General features: G+C 40.8%; 2 protein-coding genes across 14 annotated transcripts in view; one reads left to right on the top strand and one right to left on the bottom strand.

Annotated features, from left to right (window-relative positions):
• Window positions 1-23,711, bottom strand: part of LOC134425172 (calcium and integrin-binding family member 2-like) — an 89,856-nt gene that overhangs the window by 28,485 nt on the left and 37,660 nt on the right. For 5 of the 13 annotated variants that reach the window (XM_063169497.1, XM_063169494.1, XM_063169496.1 and 2 more), the window contains one exon: window positions 5,118-5,137. In XM_063169497.1, the coding sequence (XP_063025567.1) occupies window positions 5,118-5,137 (20 nt within the window). Of the gene's footprint in view, window positions 1-1,225; window positions 1,422-2,951; window positions 3,079-5,117; window positions 5,138-6,335; window positions 6,570-16,514; window positions 16,631-16,728; window positions 17,004-20,245; window positions 22,642-23,711 lie in introns of those variants that run through there. The other 8 variants (XM_063169498.1, XM_063169499.1, XM_063169504.1 and 5 more) reach the window with 7 other exon arrangements.
• Window positions 6,939-21,436, top strand: IDH3A (isocitrate dehydrogenase (NAD(+)) 3 catalytic subunit alpha). The gene is made up of 11 exons (XM_063169507.1): window positions 6,939-7,052; window positions 9,171-9,233; window positions 10,918-11,001; window positions 12,127-12,241; window positions 12,783-12,970; window positions 14,084-14,217; window positions 14,775-14,877; window positions 14,961-15,025; window positions 17,216-17,300; window positions 17,792-17,944; window positions 19,807-21,436. Exons 1-11 carry the CDS (start codon window positions 7,026-7,028, stop codon window positions 19,888-19,890), a joined length of 1,101 nt encoding a protein of 366 aa, XP_063025577.1. The 5' UTR covers window positions 6,939-7,025; the 3' UTR covers window positions 19,891-21,436.

Below are 23,711 nucleotides of genomic sequence, written 5' to 3'. Positions count from 1 at the left end.
CTTGGACTGTTAAGTCTAAGATCATTAATTTAGATTAATGCATTACAGTCTGCTGGTGAGAAGTGTAACAAAGTGGAAATTAAGAAGGCCCACTGTCACATTTCCTACAATGACAAAAAACCTCACTAGGTATTTATAAAAGCATTTAGTTTATGCCTTACTTTCAGTGTCAGATAACAGTTGTAACCATTTTATCATATACACCTGGCCTCACCCCATGGCTCAGTATTTACACCTCTGACAAGTCCACATAGTTTTGGCAACGAATTGAAATAAAATTAGTAACTAAAATAATAGATTCTACTTCAATAGTTTTAATCAAAGATCACAAAGGTAAAATGTTATTAAGTTACTCAGTCCCTTAAGGGTCTATCTTTAGTTTATCACAAGATAAACTAAATCTTGATTTCCTGTGCTGCTAATGCAATGTTTATCACTTCATGTAGAAGAAAAGGGCAATGCAGCCAGCCCTGGCTGCCTCTCTTAATAAGTAGTTAGCTGCCTCCTTCTTGAGCACACTTCTACTCAATGCTTTGCTTCACTGTATTTTCAGAAACTTGTTCAAGATGCCCACTGGGCAGACAGCTTCCTGAAATTCATTTCAGTGAGATTTGCAGCATGCTGAAACATGACTATAAATATGTTTTAGGAGGAGATCCTTTTTTTTTTCTTTTTACCCTATTTAAAAGCAGTTTATACAATGTTAAGTAAATAAAGAAGTACCAAATTACCCCTGACATGAAATGCCCACTTACTTTCGATGAGGCAAGAAACTGTTTTCCAGGAGTGGATACAAGTATGACAACACCTATTCTGGAATTACACTAAGCATATTTCTCTGACTCATCCTTAGAAGAAGTGAATTTAGACAAGATCTATTTTATTCCTTTCTGCTCTATTGTCAGCAAAAGGCATCGGGTGGAGAAGGTGCTACACTTTTGTCCAGCTAGTCACAATCTTTATTCTGCTTCCTAGTTCAGACACTGAAGATGTGACCATTCTCCCTCCATACAGAGAGGGAATTAAATTAATATATTCAATAACCCAGCCTTAGAATATTATTACAGCTGCTGAAAGGAACAGTAGAATATATACATGCAGGTTAGAAAGAAAGTCTTCAATTATATTGGAAAAAAAAACACTCCCCACACCAAACAAAAACCCAAATCATAAACATACGTAGATTACTCCCTTTCATCCCCGAATGCAAACCAAGATATCTTACCTGGTAGGCATCTAGCTGTTCATCAGTAAATATTGTTTGCTTATTGCCCATCTTAGATGAGGAATTCTTCCTCTCGGCAAATGCATCCCATTAGAAGTAGCTGGATTCCTCTGTATTGTAGGCATTTAGAGCACGTATACTCCGTGAGTGTGCTGAAAAAATGCCAGAGCCTGCATTGAACTGGTTTGGATTGCACCTGCCCAGTGAGGAAGGACAGTCTGGGAAATCTTTTCAAAGGCTTGACTGGAGTGTGCCAGAAAGGAAAGCGTTAAAATCACAGGCAGGTGTCGTGCAAAACCAGGGATACCAATCTGCCCCTTTTCAGATGCTTTTCTAAGATGCATACGGAGCTTTTATAACCCAAACCCCGAGCAGCAGCTCCCAGCCGAACGCAGCTCTCTCCTCTCGGGGTCTCACTCAGGGCGCTCCTCACGGCACCTCCAGGTTTTGGAGCAGCTCTGCGTCAGCCGGTGGCGCTGCCCAGCGCAGCCGTATTGCCGGGCACCCCAGCCAGCCTGGGCACAGGGGAGCGCACGGGGAGACAGAGCTCCGGCGGCTCCGAGAGCTGCCCTGCCTGCCCCGGGCTGCCCGGGGAGCGCGGCTGGGCGCAGCCCCACCGTGTCCTACATCAGCCCTACTCATCAGCCCCACCGTGTCCTACATCAGCCCCGCTGAGTCCTCACGGCCCCGCTCCCGCGGGAAACACTCGTGTCTGCACCGTGCCTAGCGAGGATGCGAGTTCACCCCCAAAGGTACCAAACTGCCGGTTACAGCACTGAACACAAGGACTCCTTCGCACATGAACTAAATTTTTAAAAGTCAGCAAAATTAAAGTAGTTAGACGCTATCCTCCCTCCTTCGGCTCAAGCAAGCACAGCTGGGAAGGAAAAAACTCTAGCACAGCCTAAAGCAAAGGCAGAAAGTGCCAGTAGAGGGCTCACGGTGTGATTTAGCGCACCACAACCCTACTGACGGGAAGGTAAAAAAAAAATAAAAGAGTATCTATGAGAAGCAGACAGACAAAATCATATTATCCGACATCTGCAGAATGATAAGCTCTTATAACAAAAGCAGGAAGAAGTCTGAGTGAGAAAGGATGAAGGACCCATTATAAGCTCACTTTCCATTCAGGCACATTGGAACAGAACAGGGTAAAATTTCCAACTTGTTTATTTGTAGTCTGCCAATGGTCAATATTCCCTCATCAAGATAGCAAGTTTAATAAAAACACTTGGAGAATTATCGTGTGCTTTTTCCTACAGCTCCTAATGATCCTGGTCTGATAACAGGATTGGATAATAGGAGTTCACTTCACCTTGGCATGTAACAACAAGCATTTAAAAGTAATAGCGAAAGCAAATATATTGTATACATAGTAAAAACATCCTATGAAGTGTGTTGGATGTGTAGTAAAAGCATTCTAAAAAGTGCTGAACCACAGACTGTTGTAAGAGATGGCTTATTCAAATTATAAGATTTAGAAATGCAGGTTTGATTAGCTGCAAACCAGCACTGCCCTGAGCTACAAAAATTACAAGGTATAACCCATATACAAAATAAATGCCTTGGGATGAGGATGTAAGCAATAAGACTTATTAGCAATAAGCAAACATCGGAATTGTAACATCAAAGAATGCATTCTAGCCATACAGTATATTGCAGCAGAGTTTCAAAATAAGAGGGAAGAAGCTAGAGTAGTAAGGAAAATACAAACAGAATGATTTACCATCAGACCAACACAGCAGCAAGCACCTGTTCAAATACCATATAGTTGTAGTGACTGTCACATGGCAAAACCCATCTCTGTTTCCCCAGCCACTGGTGCTTTTTTTCTCCTTTTCACTGGTGTGTAGCATTGGATTCCTACTAGGTTCCAAAAAGTTCTCCGCAGGTAAGTCAGAACATTAAAAACAATTTTTAAAAATCTGCAAAATACAGTATTTCAACTTTTTTTTTAATCAAAACAACCAACAATCTATAAGGGCCCCTTGAAACTAAGAACTTGTACTGTTCTGAAAGTTCTTACCTGTCCTCAACTCTGAATGAGCTCCATCATTGGCTTTAGTGGTTATACATATAATTAAGCATGGTTAATATCTCTGATCTGGTGCTACTCAAATGCAAGAGATAACAACTGCTCTCAATCAGACCAGACCAATATTTAGGCAAGTGATTTGCATGAAATGGCATTCCATTCACAGCCACCTACTTCAAGCTGATTTTCTATGCAAATCAGATTAAGTATAAATGGCCAAATTAGCTCTAATGTCATTATACACAAGTTAATCATCAGCAGGGGTGGATATGGCTCAGTATCTTTTAATCTTGTGATTCTGCACGCTTAACAACACTCCTACAGTGAAAAGCTGACATCCAATCTCTTGGTTTTTCCCTGCTTTTATATCCCTGGCTGCTTCCCCTGTACCCTAGATGCCAAACTCACCAGAAAGTCTCTGTCTTTTGAATCAAAATAACAGCAGTAAAATAGCAGCAGAGCTTAATGGAAAGCATTAACCAGGTAAGGCTTACTTGTGGTTACAATGTAGGCCAGAGGATTCAGACAGAAGTGTTAACCAGCTGGCTCTTCTCAAGCATATCACACTGGTAACTACAGCTCAATGCACAATTACCTTGCTGTGCCAATTGGGTCAAATTTAAAGACAGTAGAATACACAAAGTCTTTTTCACTCCTATTTGTTTGTACACGTCAAAGTTCAGATGATCTTCCAGTTTACTCTTCTGGACTTCTATCTGTTCCTGTTTATCAAAGATTACCTTGTTTGCCAGTTGGGTGTTAAGCAAACTTACTGCTAGCATGTTGCAACAAATCTATAGTTTTCAATGTGCACAGCAAGAACTGACCTTAAATACTACCAGTAGTACTACATTTCACTATACTTCAGTTTTTAAAAAACTGTTTGCCAAATTGAGTGGTTTTAAGCTATTAGAAATAACAAACATCTTGCAATGGGTTGCATTTGTAAGGGGGACAGTATATCTAGAATAGTCTTACCATTTCACTGCCCATTGTACCAGAGACAACGGTTAAACAGCCCCTGCTCATTTGCTTTAGAAGTGTAAATCCCAGAGCAGGAAATTCACTGTTACTCACCCCCCAGAGCAGTACTGGACAGCAGGATGTGTGTTACTGTCAGTGTGGTATTGTCAGCTGCCATGGCCTCAGCTGGGCACAGCTCAGGCAGGGGGACGTGCCAGGCTGGCTGCTCCACACAGCCTTTGGTGCAAATCTCTCTGCTCTGAAGTGTTGCAAGCCCTGGCTGCCACAACAGGAGATTGATCTGATCTATTAGGAGAGGTGTAAGCTTAATGGCCTCCAACAGACAGGTCAGAGTACCTTAAGTTGCCTCTGTGAGAATGGGAGGGTGGTTTAAGCATAAACTCCAATCCCTCACCAAAGGAGGCTCAAGCTGCTCTGAACAGACCACTTCACCACAAGAGGATCCACACAGAGTTTTAGCAATCACCTTGCACATCTGCTGCTTTCACACATTGGTTTGCTACAGCTTTTAGTAGGGGAGAAAGGAACCCAAGAAATTTCATGCCCATTACACCAAGTATTCCAACAACTTCCCTCTCACACAGATGTTTCCTTGCACAATAACTGTTCATAAAGAACAGTTACTCTGTTAGCAAAACCAACAGTTTTGATTCAGAGGGGCTGCCTGAACATGTATTTTGTTGTTACCTTGCACAAGTCCCTGGGGCCCAAAATGCAGGTGTGAGTAACTGTGATCACTATATGGAATGTGAGAAGTTCTATCCTCCATTGATGCTGTAAAAATCCCCCCTGAGATTTTGGGATTTGTTTTATTACTGGAAAGCTATTCAAAATTCTGTTTGCATAAAATAAAGAAAAAGTAATAACACTCACCTTATACAGCTGCTGTGGAGCTAAAAAAAAAATTCCTTAAAGATGCTACAGAGCTAGAAAACAATACAATTGCATGAACTGTAAATACACAGTTACGAAAATTTAAAATATGCAAAAAATTACAGTTTTTGCTACTGCAATGGGTTAAAAAGTTGCTTTTCCAGCACATGGTGGATGGGAGGATGCTCTGAGCTCTGAGGAGTGAATAAACACCTTGAGAAACATGCAAAACTCATGTCTCCCAAACCAGGGAAAGCTGCCGACTTTGCTATGAGGAGCAGGAACTTTCTAGGGAGTTTTAATGCTAAAGAAAATAAACAAAAAGGAAAACCTTGTGTGAAAATGTGTTGTTTTATGATCTTATCTATCTAGCTTAAAAATACCCCACGTTAGAAAAGGGAGGTTTCTGAGTGCATTCTGTTAAGCCTAACTTATCCATAATAAATAGACATTACCTTTTTTTTTTTTTTTTAAGGTATTTTACACAAGACAGTATCTTGCCTCAGGGACAAAATAATAACACATGTAATGGTTGCCTTAGCAGGCTAAATGTAATATAACGAATTTCCCCATAGGGAGTGACAATATAGTGATCACTAGGGGAAAGACAGTATTACTGTCTCCTCACAGGCATTATTTTCTTAAGCAAAATAAGTACTCATGGGTTTACTATCGTCTTGTGCAGCCCTTCTCGGAACAGATCCAAACCAGTCACTGTTAACGCCTTATTACTGTAGCATTATTATGGTAACACCCACAAGACATAGAGAAATGGGTGTTGAAAATGTGTAAAAGAATTCTCCACAATATCTCCCCTTCCCCCACTTTTCAATCCAAGTGCAACCTAACAATGAAGATGCAGATACAGTCACAAACACAAGAAAGCAACATTAATATATCAGTTCGCTATGTATATAGTTACCAACAATGAGCTAAGTAACTGGAAAGACTGCTAATCTTCTAATTCTATTACCAAAAACTGGTACGAAATTAATCTGGGACAAACCTCAAATTTTAATGTTGCCAAGTGTAAAAAAGGTAGTTTTTAAAAGCGGCCATTCCCAGAGGTACGAGCTCAAGCTGCCTCAGTGTCTGTCCCCGGCCGGGCCGCGGAGCTGCCGGGGACGGACCCTGCGCCCTCAGGGCCCCCGGCCGCACCTCCGACTGACACAGAATCAGCTTTTAAAAACAACGAGACAAGCTGTTATTATTACTAACCTCAGAAATGAGGGCAAAAAGAAGTCTTAAATTGTCCCGATTTCAACAGCTTTGTTTTAAACACTTTATATGGGCTTAGGAGGCTTCTGAAAAATCTGGCGTCTTTCTTAGCAACTATTTTTTTTTTCCCATAAACGACCCCGCATCCTCGGGCGGCACTAGGCCGTCCGTCCACCTCGGTGCCTCCCGCACCGGCAGCGGGAGCTCCCCGGCAGCACCTCCATCGGGCCGCGGGATAAGGGCCGGGGAAAAGGCTCGGACCGCCTCAGACTGCGGCGGGCGGGAGTTGAGGGGCCGCGGAGGCGGCTCGGACCGCCTCAGGCGGCGGCGGGCGGGAGCTGAGGGGCCGCGGAGGAGGCTCGGACCGCCTCAGGCGGCGGCGGGCGGGAGCTGAGGGGCCGCGGAGGAGGCTCGGACCGCCTCAGGCGGCGGCGGGCGGGAGCTGAGGGGCCGCGGAGGAGGCTCGGACCGCCTCAGGCGGCGGCGGGCGGGAGCTGAGGGGCCGGGGAGGCGGCTCGGACCGCCTCAGGCGGCGGCGGGCGGGAGCTGAGGGGCCGCGTGGATGCCGCAGCGGCGGTCCCGGGGCGGGGTTTCGCGGGGCGGGGCGGGGCCGCTCCCCGCGCGCCGGTTCCGGTTTAGCGGCGGGCGCGGAGCTCTCGGGCCTTGGCAGCCGCGTTGCCCGGGAGCGTCATGGCCGCGGCCGCGTGGATGCCCACGGTAGGCAGGGGGACGGGCCGGACCCTATCTCCGCGGCGCCCGGGACGCGCCCGGAGCTTGATGGCGCCTGAGGCGCGGCCGCCGGCCGCAAGGTCGCAGTGCCGCCGGGCCCTGGCAGCGCTCCGAGGGGGAATGGCCGCGGGGCTCGGGCCGAATGGCGGCCCCGCGGCTCTCGCGGGTTCTCTCCTTCCTCCTCCCCCCTCCCCGGGCCGGCGGCGGGAAGGGGCCGTTATTCGAGCGGGCCCGGCCGGGGGGGCGCCGCGCCATCCCTCGGAGCGGCCTGCGGAGAGGTCGCGCCGTAGAGGTCACAGCAGCGGCGGGACCACCGCGGCCGCGGGCAGCTCCCGGTGCGCACGGGGCAGCCAGCACAGCCCGGAACGCCATTGCCGCAAAGAGCCCGCGGGACCGGGCACTGCAGAGCCGGCGGGGCAGAGCTGCTGCCGGGCTCTGGCTGGCCACGTTCTGGTCCCCAACCTGTCCTCTGGGATTTGCAGCTGTGAACCATTCTGAAACGCAGGCCTTATCCTGGGGATGTCACGGAAATACAGGTTTTTGCCTTGAGTAAATGAAATTTGGTTTGTATCTTTAAATGACAGCCTGCTTAAGGCAAAGTCATTGGGGCCGCCCCGTTTAACCTTATGTGCTAAAGTAAGGAAGAACTGACAAGAGCTAATCGTGACACGTGACTTTAAGGTCAGAATGGATCAGTTTTCCTTGGGTGGATTCTTTATTGGTGTTACCAATGTTGAACTTCAAAATAATGTACTAGGCCCGTGATTTCTGACAAGACAGACTGTGCCCTTCCCAGGGCTACTCTGGAATGTGAATCCTGATTCTATGTGCAGGAGCTGTACCATGAGAACACCCTGTACAGTCAACCTCACATTTTCATTTGATTGCTCTGCCTTCATCCTCAAACATAGGGCCTGCTTTGGTAAACTCTGCTTGCCTGTTGCAGTGACCTTGTAAATCTCATGTGGGGCTACAAGTAAAAATAGATCTAGCTTAGATTACTTCTCCCCCAGTGTTCATTACAATACGATAATTATATTATTTTATAATTTGTTAATTTATTATCATTACAATATGAGAATTGTATTATTTCTAGTTGTTTCTGTTGGTGCCAACATAGTTTGTTCCTTTTGCTACACACCATTCTGTCAGTAAAGAAATAACAAATGCAGGTGGGACAGGAGAGGAATATGAATTGTCAAAGTCATTTCTAGCCTGATAGCTGCAGACAGCTTGCATATGTGAGTATGGCAGAATGGAAGTAGTGTGAGCAGTTAGAAGTCTTCTGGCTCTTAAGTCCCAGAAGCATCAATAGTCCTAGAGAGGTTAAGATTGGGAGGCTGTGATTTTTCTGCAGAGTAAGGATTTTGTTCATGGAGCTCAGCTGGGCAAGAGCCCAAGCTTAGATACCATCCCAGTTTTGAAGCTTAATGCCAGTTCAGAATACTCAGAAGATGTAATTCTTTGACTGTGATGTGTAGACTTGTTGATATGGTGAATTTTGTCTTCAATGTGCATTTCAGTTCCACTTTTAAAAAACCATCAGTCATGCAGAAGGCAGTACTACAACACCTACAGGTATAAAAGGTAGAAGAACAAAATTCACCACAGTTTGAATGGAAGAAGTGACACTAAAATGTAAAGTAGTTTTGGAAACATCACCTGAAATGTGTAAAGATACTGTCCACCCAACTGCTCCCAGTGAAGTGTTTGATTTTTCACTTTGCTTTCCGCATGTCTTTGTCCTTAGCATATGATGTATTTGGTTAGAGTTCCTGCTTTCCTGCATGTTTGCTTCCAACATCATTTCTGAGAGGACTCCAGTGGGGTGCAGGGCCCCCAGGCAGGACAGAGCATGGGGCAGAGCACGGCTGTCCTGGGCTCACCTTGTGCTAAGAATACTCACAAGGAGTTGCTGCTCTGAGTGTTCGACTGCAACTTGGCAAAGCACTGCGTACTCTGGTTTCATTTGGATTTTTATACTAGTTTGAGTTAGGAGATTTAAAGCAATATCACTTTAAAAAGAAGATTTGCTGCAATATTGTTAAACTTGTAAAATCCTGTTTGTGCAGTAAAAGAACATCTTTTTGGTTTGGATTTTTGCAGGTTTCTCGATTGCTAGGTGCTTTCAAAAGCCAAAAAAAGGTGACCAGAAGTTTTGGTAATGCTGTGAGTATAATAGTCCCATTTTTTTCTTTTAAGAAGTTTCTCAATAAGTGGGTTTGGAAATTCATAAGATCATTGTTGTTATTCTTACGTTCCCAAAAAATAAGGGCCAAACAAGTGAACATGCGTGCTCTTAATGTGCTCTTAATCACTGTCATTGGCAATTGCACATCACTGTGAGAATATAAAAGGCTCTAGCAAAACATAGAAGTGGTGTGGAAAGTTTTCACAAAATACAGGCATAAGCCAGTCTTCTGGAATTCATCTGGGAATGAGCAAATATAAATTGGGCAAAGTAGAAAGATTGTTGAGAAGCTTCTCATTTTCTTTCTTTTGCAGACTTCCCTCTAGGCACTAGATTTACTTTACTGCTGCTTTTAGAACTCCTTGCATCTAAAATTCTGCCTTTTCAAGGTCCTCTTTAAACTATCTTAGACGTTGTGTATTTCCCTGTAGATGTTTTACCTTCTTCTTTGTGTATGTGTTTGAAGTGCCCATGGGCCTTCTTTTTGGTGAAGACAGGAGCAGGGCTCAGCATTCTTAAGCATGACTTAATCTTCAAGAGGAACTGTGACTTTTAGAGGAACTTATCTAACATGATAAGTTTTGTAGAACAGCAGGTACAAAGTTAGAAAAGAAACTGAAAGGTCACTTATACAGTATAAGAATCACGAGGTGAGGCACCCCTGGTTCTAGTGAACACACAACAGTTTCAGGCTCAGGTGGAGCCCTGCAGTGCTGACAGACAGCTCAATACTGTTCTCAAGGCATTTCATCAGTGACAGCTTGCTCAGCAGCAGTGTTCTTTTATTTGAAGCTCTGGTTTTTTTGTTGTGCACAGTGAATTTCTTTGGCTCAAAAGTTAAAAAATCAGTCAATATATATCGAAGTTCTGGCTTGTGAGTTGATTCTGCTAGGGGTTTTTCAAATAATGTATGTGAGCTGCCTTTTCTGTAGGTAATAATGAGCCCATAAAAGCTGTTTGATCTCTTTAAATAAAACAAAATGAGCTGGAGCACGTACCCTTAGAACAGTGATCATAATTTATCTTTTTCTTCAAAGAAGAATACATTCTTCCCCTGCTATTTGTTGAGCCTTGGCTGTGCATTTGTTCGATAATGATAAAAAAGAAACAAAACTGAGAACATTATGAGAGAGAAATAAGTTGGTATTGTTTAAAATGGGTCTGAGATTTTTAGGAGGTCACTTGAGAAGCTCAGCTTGGCATGACCTTTTTTTAAGGTGAACGTATCTTTTCATACATGTAATCATTTCTAGCATGTGTCAGTACCATGCAGCATGTTGATAATATTGTAGACATACGTGGAACAGAGTCATAACTAGGTAATACAACTTGCTCTCCAGATTTCCAGAGGAAAGCATGCTACCTTAATTAATTTCAAGTAGTACTGAGCAGGAATCTGCCTTTCACATTCAGCCTCTGTTGTGAAATAGGAATAGGTAGTAGGTGAATTTTTAAACATTTCTCTCAAAATATTTGTACACTCCCTTGGAAAGCAAGCCAGTCCTTCTCCTGTCCAGGACTGCTGTTCTTCATAGTGAATATTTGGTAAAGGAAAATTTATTTTGTTTTCTAATAATTACTTGGTTCCTACAACACATGAAGATGTTTTCTATGTAGAAAACAAACATTCATTTGTTGTACTACTGATATTTCTTTACCTAGGTACAAACAGTAACTTTAATCCCAGGAGATGGCATAGGACCTGAGATTTCTGCTGCTGTCATGAAGATCTTTGATGCTGCCAAAGTAAGTCATATTTGTCTTGCTATAAGCATTGCAAATTGAACTACAGCATATTTAACTAGGCATATTTAAAAAAGCTTAAAATCTCTTTTAAGAGATTAAGTCATATTTAAGCTATTAAAACTTCTTTCCAATAGAAAAACTTCGAAGCTTCAGCTAATAAATTATAGGAATGTGATAGCAAGGCATGCCTTGAAACTGACAGAGGTGACAGAGGAGTAAAGACTTGAGAGCAAATGCTGTGTTTGATTTTTGGAAATACGAACTCAGTGTCATGTGAAATCACTCTGATGTAGTAATCCTGAGTAACTGACAGAGGATGTTCTTTCATTTATTAGGACTTCAAGTGCAGGTCAAAAGTGTGTGTGAAAGGATTGGCTCATTTTAGCAATCCAATTGCTGTGCTGCCAATCACATTAACTTCAGTGAGATGAAAACTTACTGTATCCAAGAACTTTCCCTTACCTATCTGAGAAACTTCACTAGAGCTTGTCAAGTTTCCTTGAAAGGAAATACAGCTCTTCATTGCCTGTTAAATTGTTCCACATTAGTAACAGTACCCAGCATATTCCCTTTGTATTACAACTATCCAACATGGATTTGAAAACACGAAGTTTCTTTAATGATGTATCTTTTCTTTTGTGGTCATTCCTGATGAAATGAATGTGTGGCATCCTGTCTCCACTTAGAGTCCTGTGGTGAATGCAAATTCAGAAAGCATTGTGGAGCATGTGCAGATTTTCAGTGAGATAACAGACACACATCTATGTCATACACAGTCTTCCAGTCAGTGGGGATGATGAGTCCTCAATGAATTCAGCTTTAAAATGTTGTCCCTTGTATACAAGGAACTCAATAGCTCTAAAACCTTTAAAGAAATAGCACTTGTGTATATGACATCTAGGGTGCCATTGTGATATTCACATTTATGACGATTTGCTGCTCACACTATTTAATTTCCATTTACTTAACTACATTTTTCAAAAATTACTTCAGTTCAAACCCTCACTCACCAGAGAAAATACTATTTAGAAAGGCCTGGACAAAATTCCTTACACACCTTCTTGTGATAGTTAAAACTTGAAGCAAAGCATGACATGAAAGTTAACATAGATTGTGTGTGTTTAGGCACCTATTCAGTGGGAAGAGAGGAATGTTACGGCTATCCAAGGACCAGGAGGAAAGTGGATGATACCCCCAGAAGCCAAAGAATCCATGGATAAAAACAAAATGGGATTAAAAGGTATTTTAGGGGTTAATACACAGATATGAAATACTATTGTGTTTCTCATGAGTTTGATGTAAAGCCGGAGTTCTTCCTCTGTAGCACAATAAAATAGGGGACAGCCTGGCAGGTAGTTGTCTGTAATCTTGGAGCAGTCCTCGCAGGAAAGGTTAATGCAATTTCCAAGCAGTAAGTTTGATAGTTATTGTAGTTGAAATTGCTTACATAACAACCTTTGGACTCTGTGCAGAAGGCATTCCTAAGATACACAACAGTATGCAATAACTAGGTTCCTAATGAGCAGCATCTTTGTATGTTTTAATGAATACATTTTGTAAAATCTGTTCCATGTAAGGCTCGCAGTTTGGCCTTTACCCACCGATGAATGTGCCTATGCAGTAGTTGACAGAACAGAGAATTCCCATGGCATTCCAGCATAAGGGTTAAACAGGAATTTGGAGATCCTCTGGAGGAGTCCAACTTTACCTATAGTTTCTGCTCTCAGATCCATGGAGGAGTTTATTTTCTTGTTCATCCTCGTGTACCTTTTTTCCTGTAGGGCCTCTGAAGACCCCAATCGCTGCAGGGCACCCATCCATGAATCTGCTGCTGCGTAAAACCTTCGACCTCTACGCCAACGTGCGTCCGTGCGTGTCCATCGAGGGCTACAAGACGCCCTACACGGACGTGAACATCGTCACCATCCGCGAGAACACCGAGGGCGAGTACAGCGGCATCGAGCACGTGGTGGGTGCTGCCTCTGCTGCTGCCTTTCTGCCATGGCTGCTGCCTCTGCTGCCTTTCTGCCATGGCTGCTGCCTTTCTGCCATGGCTGCTGCCTCTGCTGCCTTTCTGCCATGGCTGCTGCTGCCTCTGCTGCCTTTCTGCCTTGGCTGCTGCCTCTGCTGCCTTTTGCCTTGGCTGCTGCCTCTGCTCGCTTTCTGCCATGGCTGCTGCTTCTGCTCCCTTTCTGCCTCTGCTGCTGCCTCTGCTCCCTTTCTGCCATGGCTGCTGCCTCTGCTGCCTTTCTGCCATGGCTGCTGCCTCTGCTGCCTTTCTGCTGCAGCACTCTCAGGGCCTTTCTGGGTCGCTGCGACCCTGAGATTGTTAAAAAGTCTCTTTTCCCAGCCTGGGCGCTTGAAGAATGAGTTGGAGCTCTTCATTTCTCGGTCTCAAGGTTGTTTATTGTGTCTTATCTATAAAAAATTTTCTCCTGCCCTGCCGAGGTCCAGCAGGACAGTTCCAGGCACTCTGCCTGCCCCCAGGGCAGTGTTATGTCTTCATACTAAAAACTACATATACAACGTTTACAATTACTTTCTAATACCCATCACCCATGTTAGACAGTGAGCTTCTACTCTAAACCAGTCTGTAAGTGCCAACATCACAGCAGAAGTTGGAGGCCAAGAAGAAGGAGAAAGGCTGGACACACCCAGTTCCCTCCATCTTGCTTCCTGAACCTCCTTACCAAAAACCCTAAAATCTACTTTTTCACCCCATGATAACTTTACTAATATTCTGCTTAAACTGTTGTGGCTTGCTGACCTTCATATAAGGTTGGTAACTTGCTCCACAGGTCATAATCAAACCCACAGGTGTTTTGGGCTCTGTGCCAGGGCTTCTGAGCCCCCTGGCAGGGGTCTTGGCCATCCTGGACAGCCAGAGGGATGCCCTGGGTTCCCACACAGAACTGCTGACTTTGCCCATCTCACTGGGGTTCAGTTGGATTTTTTTTAATGTCTGACACCCATAAAAAGGTTTCTCCATTGTGAAATGCATTCTGCCTCACTCAGAATTCTGCTGCTTGGTTCCACATGGGAAGAATGAACTTGCACTGCTGATGCACTTCCTGTCTTTCAGATTGTTGATGGGGTTGTGCAGAGCATCAAGCTGATCACAGAAGAAGCCAGCAAGCGCATTGCAGAGTTTGCTTTTGAGTATGCCAGAAACAATCAGAGAAGCCACGTGACTGCTGTGCACAAGGCAAATATCATGTATGTTGACACTTCTTTTGAGAAAAACAAAAAAAAAAAAATCCCCAAAAATTTCATCATAAATAACTGCCTAAGTCTTATTCAAATGTGAAACTTCTGTTGTTGGCGCTCGGAGTCAGTAAAATGGGAAAATTTCAAGTAAATGCCTCCTAAGAAAAATGGGCAATGCTGATACTTTGGTAATTGTGTGACAATGTTCTTATTAGCAAGTTTGTAGTAGTCCTTCCTCCCAAACCTCTTATTTTAGAAACTTTTAAACAACGAAAATTAATTTTAAAACTGAGGATGAAAGTATCTTTAAAACTGAACTGAGTTATAACACATGTGATATTATGTGGCATCACCTTCACAAAATCACTAAGCCTTTCATAAATGAATGTAAGTCATTCTGATAATTAATATATGCTGTTTAAACTACTGATACAGAAATATTTTAGGAGGGATAATAGTCACAAGTCAAGTCTCTGAATGCTAATTAAACCCCTGTTGCATGCAGTTTATCTCCAGTAATGCTTCCTTACAATAACTGCAATATTCTCTTGCTTGTCTAATTGCAGGAGAATGTCTGATGGGCTTTTCTTGAGAAAATGCAGGGAGGCAGCAGAAAACTGTAAAGATATTAAATTTAATGAAATGTATCTGGATACTGTATGTCTGAATGTGAGTATTTATGTTTTAGTTGGGGTTATTTTCTTTTTTTTAGTTTAAATTCTTAACCTGAATGAAAATATCCTTCCTTCTAGATGGTTCAAGATCCATCTCAATTTGATGTGCTTGTTATGCCAAACTTGTACGGTGACATCCTCAGGTATGGAGATTTTCATTGAACTCCCAACATGTAAAATACTGATACTTTCCCTACAATCATTGAGGTCACATGCAAGCCAGATCATCTTATGCACTCACACTTCTTAACAGACATTAACTGCTTCAATTATTAATATACTAATGGGTGGGGCTGTATGATAAGAATGTACTTTTTATTTTAAAAAATCTGTTTCTACTTATGGAGGCTATGAATATTGTTCAGATGGTACAGAGAGAAATTTCTCCAAATGTGGGAAGAATATAATGGCTTACATTGAAATAGAGAATTGAATGCCTGGTTAGATATTGGAGAAAAACTTTCTCATCCTCAGCACTAAAACAGATTGTGTAGGGTTCTGTGGGACTGTGATGTACAGAGGGGGCTCATCATACATTTAAATCAGTCTGCATAGTCACTGAAGAACTAAATGTGTGGCCTCTTAATATTCTGCCAGCTCTTGGTTTATGTATTACTTTTCCTTACTGTCAAATTAAATTTTATATTTGAATAACATTAATACTAGGGGTTCTTTGTGTCTTGAAGGCAAAACCTATCAGCACACATTCTCCATCTGTAAAATTATTTAAGTGTATATATAAATTATTTAAGTATATATAATTTAGTTAAGTGTAAATTCCATTAAACACCTGTAAAATGAAGTGGTTTAATCTGGACTATTAAGTGTATTATGTAAAATAGTTTCTTCTCACACCTCTAAGGAGAGATTGAGGAAAGATCCTGAACTGGAATTTTTATTTACAAGTTTGACTATTCACATGTTAGAATCCATCTCCTGGTTTTGTACAGATAATAAATTTAAAGGTAACTTAAGTATAAGAAAAAATGGTTCTTAAGCTTCTCTTAAAACAGCACTCTCTCTGTGATAAGGCTGTGCACACTAAGAAAAACCAGATTTCTAACCAATGCCTCTGGTTTAAAGAATTGGTGAGGGTGTGCACAGGGCCCTCACAGCAGCTCTTACTGTGTGAGTATTAACTAAGAGAGATCAAATCAGAGGAGTGGCATCATCAATACCATTTCAGAGAGTTCATTATCAACCATTTTAAAGTTCTCATGGAAATTCCATAAAAAATTCCATCATTCTAAAAATTTTCAATAAATTTGAATCTGTTCTTGAAGAGGACACTGTCACCACTGGGTGAGGTCTCACCTGCTCTAAAAGTATGAACAAAATGCCAGGTAGATTCCTTAGACTGAATAGATCTGAATAGGTAGAAGACAATCTCTTCTCTTTGAGCATTAAATACTTAGAGTGACAAGTGCAGACTGTATTTCCCCACAGGCCATTTGTAATTTAAGTGGCTTATTTTTAGCTTAAAATATTGTTCTGCAAAGTCATCCAAACTTTTCTCCTTGTTAGTCCTAAGCTAAGGACTAACTTAGCTTAGTTTGTAGGCAATAATTATGTATGGATGTGAAACAGAGTTTTAAGAGCTTTGTTAATCAGTGTGTTCAGCTCAGGACTTACAGTGTGATGACAACAGGCACAGTTGGTTTGTTGCTCCCCATGGTAATTCTGCTGGAAACCAAATGCAGATTGCTTAGATCTGATGATCTGCTAATGTCAGACTTGTGACCTGCAGGCTGTTGAATAAAGAGGGGAAAAGCTAGTCTGGTGTCACTTGGAAAACATTCCTTAGGCTGCACACAGTACATCACAAAACCACCAGTAATTCACCTACCTGAGCAAAATTCCTCCACATTTTTAGAAGGAATTTACATATGAAAAGTAGTTGTGGGCCCCTTCAGAGGAAGTAAGATCTTTGTATAGTTGAAGGGAACTGTACATAATTAGTTTTTGAGACTTCTATACATATGCTGTGCTTCTAGTACTTCTTGTTTTGCCTGTGTCTTATCAGCTTTATTCTAGTATTTGGAATTTCCTTTTAGTTTTCCTTTATTACATTATATTCTGCTAAGTTCTAAGAATTTTCCAATGTTCTGATGGGGTACAGGTGGCTAACAGCGTCTGTTCTTTTTCCATATTATTCTCAGACTGTACAGGTGTATAAATTAATTGCAGGTGTACAGGTACAGGTACAGGTGTACTGTACAGGTGTATAATTAGTTGCAGTTAATTGATAAACAAAAATGTTTTAATACCTTGCAGAGAAGAAAATATATGGGAAAACTCATGGGTTCTTTAATTTGGTGGTTGGTTTTTTTCAGTGACTTGTGTGCTGGACTCATTGGGGGTCTTGGAGTAACACCCAGCGGAAACATTGGTGCCAACGGCGTGGCCATTTTTGAATCCGTAAGTCTTGTTACACACAAAGGGAGATCAGTGATAACTTTGTCTCAGCTTGAGAATCTAAACTTTCCATGCCATACAATGTGGCTGACATTTATCTAACAAAGATTCTCCTAGAACTCTCTTTTACTGTGAAGATACTCAAGCTTTACCCTGAGAGACTGGTTAAAGTAAATATTCCATATGTATGTTTTTTGCATATCCATTTTTTGGCCAATACTTTATTTTCCCCTTTCTCATATGATAAATACCCTCTAAGAAATAGAACCTGATGGGCTCCACTTAAAGGTATTAGCTGACCTAGTTTTCCCTTTCTGACGTCTTTGAACTGAATTGTTTTGATCCTTGGTATCTCCTTTCCACTGACTGTATCACAGCATAGTAAGTCCTGTTTTAACATGAAGACCTGTGGCTCAGGTTGCTTGCACAATTGCCTAGGAGAACATTTTAATCAGCCCTAATGACATAACAGATAGCTTTACTCTCATTTCTAGGTCCATGGAACGGCACCAGACATTGCAGGAAAAGACATGGCAAATCCAACTGCCCTCCTTCTGAGTGCTGTGATGATGCTGCGCCACATGGGAATGCACAAACATGCCTCCAAGATTGAGTCAGCTTGCTTCGAAACAATTAAAGATGGAAAGGTAACTTGGGTGGGCAAATAAATGCACTGAATTAAAATCATATCCTATCAAAGCAAGAATTAACATGGAAGATTCACACCAGGGTGGGGGATGGCCTGCTGAGCTAGCCTATTGCATGAGCAGTGCCACTGTTCTCTGACAGTAATTCTGTTATCTTTGGTGATATTAAATATGCACTGCAGTAATAAGGGGACAGGCTGTAGCATTCCTTTTGTCTCAGCAATGCTCATCTTAGATTTCCACAGCTTTATCAACTCCAGAATAGTGAACTGGACGGCTGTTTTTCAAGAAGGGGATCAGAGTTTGAAGTAACTCTTAGCATTTCACTTATAAAGTTTATGAAACCTACAAAGCATATATATTGAAATCTAGATCCTCATTTGAAGGACACTCCCAGGCTTCATCATCTACTTTGTATAGCATTTCAGTACTGACTGTAATACTTCTGTTTTTTCAGCTTAATTATTTTCTTTTTTCATTCTTACTCCTTTCACTCATTTTTGACTAGAAAAGAACAGTTTTTATCCAGTATTAACTTTTTTCTCTGAGGATTGTATATGTTTCTCTTTGGAAGAGAGTGTCTTTAGATTAATGACTCAGATGGGATATTGGAGGGAGAGGGGACTTATGCTCTAAAACATGACAAATTTGTGATCTTACCATTATCGGTTCACTCTTCTAAATTCATATCCATCTCTTGAAAACATAGTTGTCAAGATTTTGAAGATTGTAGTTAAAGAGGATTAGCTAGTCATGCTGGTTCATTTATTTTAGGCAGGACCATGAGAAGCTGCTTTGTAATTAAAAGTAACAAGAATGCTGAAACCAAAAGTTGTCATCATTTTGTAAGTTTGCAGCTATCTTGCTGTATGTAGGAGCCAGTTAACAAAAAATCTAAACTTACAACTGAATAAAGAGGTGCTCCTGTAAAGTTGCCATTCACTGCTCTGGAAATGATATCCTCCATCAGCAGGTCAGTAATTCCATGGAAGATAACAGTGCAAGATCCTGACACGGCTACTTACAATGTTACGTTTATATGCTCACAATGGAGACAGTCTTTTTAATTGAAAAGCCCCATAATGCAATTTAAATTACAACATCCTAAAATAGTAACCATGATTGCTTCTCTTGCTTGTTATTCCTCCCTTCCCCTCAACAAATTAATTAAGATTTGTGTGTATGGGAGGGAAACTGATAATTTTAATTATCTCCTAAAGTGCTTTAATCTAGCTAGGTTGGACAAGTAATGTTGCCCACTTTTTTATTTTTATTTTACTGTCTTCATGATGCCAGACAGGAGTTGTACTTGATGAAAGAGATTTTGAACTCTATATTTCCTCTCTCTTAAATAAACAAAGCAAATTTTGAGAATTGTTAACATGCAGCATTAAGAGTTATGTGTGCTTGTTCTACATGGGTTTCATTTTAAAAAAGACCCAATATTTCTGAATTACTCTTAATTAGTTGTCCTTGTGCTGAGCCTTTGTATATGAATTTTACTTCCGAAGGACAAACTTCTTACTGAAGATGTAAATACTTAATCATTAATTACACCATTAAAGCACTTTGTAGAGCTTTGACCACACACACACATTATTCCTGTAGTTAAGATAAAATCATGTTAAAGTCACATTGAAATCTGATAACATTATAAGTACTTCATGGATACTCAGGTTTTCTCTCCCTGCACAGTCCTTTTTTACAAAGTCTCTATGGGATGCAGAACTCAAACTTGATGTATTTCTGCTCATCTTATTAACCATCCATAGAGAACACATCATAAGAACGTCCAGAATTGTTCAGAGACAAGACTGGCCCCATAATACATTTCAGTAACATTATTTTTTTCTTTCTTTCAGGTCTTGACAAAAGACTTGGGAGGCAATGCCAAGTGCTCGGAATTCACAGATGAGATCTGCCGCCGAGTACGGGACAAAGACTAAACCTCCTGCTGCTGCTGAGGACTCTGGAAGGACATGTCACAGAGTACAAATATATGTAACCTGATATCCACATGCATAGAGTTTGCTTATCTCTTGAGAGCAAACTTTTTAGCTGAAGCCTCTCCATTAATAAATCTAGTCCAAATGGCTACAAATGATGCTTGTGCCTGCTTTCGGTGGACTTTTCCAAGTGCTTTGTTTTATTTATTTTTTTCTATCTGGTGAACATTTTTATGTAAGTGAATTCCTTTATTGGCACTGTAACTGTCTAATATTTCAATTAGAGAGTTTTACTTTCCACATAGAAAAATTATGCAAACAAACCAGTGACAGATTAGTGAAATATAAATGCACCTTAATGTTTAAAACCTACTTTATTGATCTTGTTGAAATTAAAAACATAGGTTTTCAGCTTAAGAGTAGCACAAGATGATCTTCACGCACAGAAACGGGTATGAAATAACTTAAAATAGCAATTTTGTGTTAGAAGCAACAAGAAAACCACTTTAATACTCTGGTGATTAATGAAATACAGCCCTGCCCACAAAAGGCATGAATTAAGAAATACTAAATTCTAGAGATTTATTCTATTTCTGTATTTTAAACAAATTTACAACCATTACCAAGGGGTGAAAATTAATGCTGAAATTATTTTTCAAATCTATATACCAAAATAATTCTTACAAGTTTTCCTCTCTGAAACACACTTTACAATAGAGTTCTAATGAAAGCAAACAGTACAAAATTACTTCCACCATATATTGTGAGAGGAAAGTATTAACTTTGCAAATTTACACTAAATATTTCATGACTTCGGCTAGAATGCTTTTTGTGTTGTAGTTTCTGCACAGTCTGTTCAGTGTGTCGTGCTGTATTGACCAGTAATTTTATTCTAGAAACTCTGAATGTAAGAGACAAGTCCTAAATGGATTAAGACAGATCAGCGGTTTGGCTCTGGTGCCTATGTTCCAGAAATACATTTCATCCCTATTCAAGGGGATCTGAATCTATTTTTTCCTTGCTTACTAAGCTTAATAGGTGCAAAAGCAACTCATTGCCCTCCCTTCCCCTCCCCATCAGATGCAGATTGTCACTTGAGTCATTCTGATCTGTAACTATCAAGGTATTGCTTCCATTCCTGCACCTGACAAGTAAATATGTATTTTCATACTTGTTAGTATAGCACAGGATTACCCCTCCTGCCAGAAGCAGGCTTCTTACAGCTTCATTTTATTAATAGAAAGTAACTAAGTGCAGTAATAGCTAGTATGACTGTTTACAGCTGGTTGTTTCAGAAGTAAAACAACTAAGGAGTAACAACTTCTGGTGTCACTCTCTGAAGTAAGCATCCCAGCTTTTTTATACAGTCTAACAACATGCTGGAGGAGATTTATTCCTCCCACACTCAGCTTTTTGTGAATAGGGCAACATTTCTTTCTGTGTTTTCCCAGCTGCTGCTTCCTTGTTTCCTTCAGATTAATATTGTTAAAGAAATTCTGAATTACCATTGCGCACAAGATGGGGAAGAATAAACTTTTCAAAGTCCTATTGCTCGCTTTGTTTTTATAATCCTAGGGTGCTGTTTTGTCTTATATATTGAGTTGATTATTGGTACTTGCAACAAATCTTAGGTCTGTAAGATGTGTGAGATTGGTAATGGAACTTTTATGGAAACCTTATCCTGTTCTGCATCATTTCTTTGTCTCAATAACGGGCTGTGGTCTGCCCTGCCTGTGTGAGCTACTAGAGCTGTCTGCCAGAGATCACTTTCAGCACACCCTTTAGAGAACTTCGTGCCAAGCATTCCCTTCTCATAATAGGATTTATTTTGCATATGGGTAAGAAGAAATGTAGCCCACATTTGTCAGAATTAGTGCAATGTGAATACTGAAACATGCAGCTACACATTTGACAAACACTGCTCAAAGAATAGCACTGTAAACAATTTTAAAGAAGTTTCTGTAATAGCATTTTAATGTGAGAGCTCCTGTAGTTATTCCTTTGTGCCTTTCAGTCTTAGGAAACTATTGCCCTACTTCTGATTATTTCTTTTTATGAGAAATAGCAATACTTATTCCAACATGGACTTAAGAAGCGAACTGCTATGTTCACAGAAGTCTGAATTCTAGGCATTACAGAAACAAGAATGTCTTCAGGTTCTGAAATATGTTAGTGAACAAGAAAGTGTTCTCTGGGAAGGGAAAAAAATCCCAGCCCTTTTGATTTTTTAATTATTTTTTTTTTATATAATTATCACTAGAGTGGTATGACAGTTTCATTAAGCAGTACTGCTATCTAGCAAAATATATCATGAGCTGCAGGAAACATCCTGTAGAACAAAAGAAAAAAAAAAGAAAAATGGAAGACTATATAAAAACTTGTTATGTTTCAATCTAGAAGAGTTAGTCATATCTGCTTTATACAACAGAAAGATGTTTTAGTCATTAAGGTCATAAAGTAAAAGCAGTATTGGAGAATGGACACACTGCAGAAAAATGCTTCTGTAAAAAGAACAAATGATCAGGTGAGTATCAGGAACAATTAAATCAGCAGCTTTCTAGTGGTTTGGTTCAACAGACTACAAACTTAAAGCATAAATCTTTGTTAATACTTTTGATGAGAAAATACTTCCTTTTGTTCACAGATCTTTCTTAATGCTTGGAGGAAACACTTTTTATTCTTTATAGAAGGAGTCTACTTCATTTCGGTATTTCTCGAGCACAGCAAGACGCTTCAGCTTCATTGTGGGACCTTAAAAGAGGGAGAATCAATTCCAGAAATAGGAACAAAAATTCCTACTCAGTTTGTGCTTCAGTGCCTGAGTATTTTATTGAAGAGCCTGTTGGGAAGAACACGCTCCCCTCTCAGCACAGATAAATGCTAAAAGTGAGAAGTAAGTGTGATATGTGAGGTTGCCTCCACATAAGCATGAGGACTTAAAGGGAGCTGCAGATAAAGTGGTAACTGGCTACTATTTTTTTGCTAAAAATACATTTTTAGAAGCTTTTAAATGATTCCCAGTTTATTCAAAGAGCCTGGTAATATGCTTTGGGCTCCATTATCAGGCTTCCACTATCTTGCTGCTTTTTTTTGTTTTCTTTTAAAGAGAAACTTATGATGCCTTAAGTTTTAGCTTTTATGTTTTCCAGATTAGGACTGCTTTAGTGTATAGCTCTCAAACTCCATAGCCTGTCAGCTACTGTTCCCCCACTTTATTCAGAAAAAAAAGTTTCTCTCTAGGCCTGAAACCCAAGGTTACCTTATTTTCACAGGCCCCAAAAAATGTAAACTACAGTGAAGGGGGTGGGGGGGGCAAACTAGGGGAATGAGATTCCACTGTCTGAAGCTGTAACTGGACATTAACCTCCAATATGCAAATAGACCAAACTTAGATCTGTCCAATCAACATGTGATGGTTGTCCATCTTGGGTGTGACACTCTCTGTGACACTCCTGCACTTTTATTGAAAGGCCTTCACAAGGTGTACCTTGTGAGGGCCTTTCAATAAAAACCTATCCTTTCTCTTTTAACTCTGTCCAGCCTCTGTTCTAGGTAGCCATTCCAGGCATCACTTTCACTATTGTTACAGGAAGTTATTAATACTTTAATGCACATGGAATTTACCAAAATTGTTTAATTACCCAAAACAATCAGACATTTAAGAGCTCTACATGCAAATGAGCACAGATTCATAAATGTGTGCGCAACAAAAACTCCAATTTTTGTATTTGTTACCACACACTGCGTAACCATTTTTTCCTCCTGTACTGAATATTCTTAGATTAGCAGCCTCCTAACTTTGTGTACCTCAAGATAAAACA

Source organism: Melospiza melodia, chromosome 15 (genome assembly GCF_035770615.1).
Source record: "Melospiza melodia melodia isolate bMelMel2 chromosome 15, bMelMel2.pri, whole genome shotgun sequence".
Lineage (NCBI taxonomy): Eukaryota > Metazoa > Chordata > Aves > Passeriformes > Passerellidae > Melospiza > Melospiza melodia.
The sequence above is the reverse complement of the archived record's forward strand: the minus strand, read 5'-3'. Positions and strand labels throughout refer to the sequence as shown.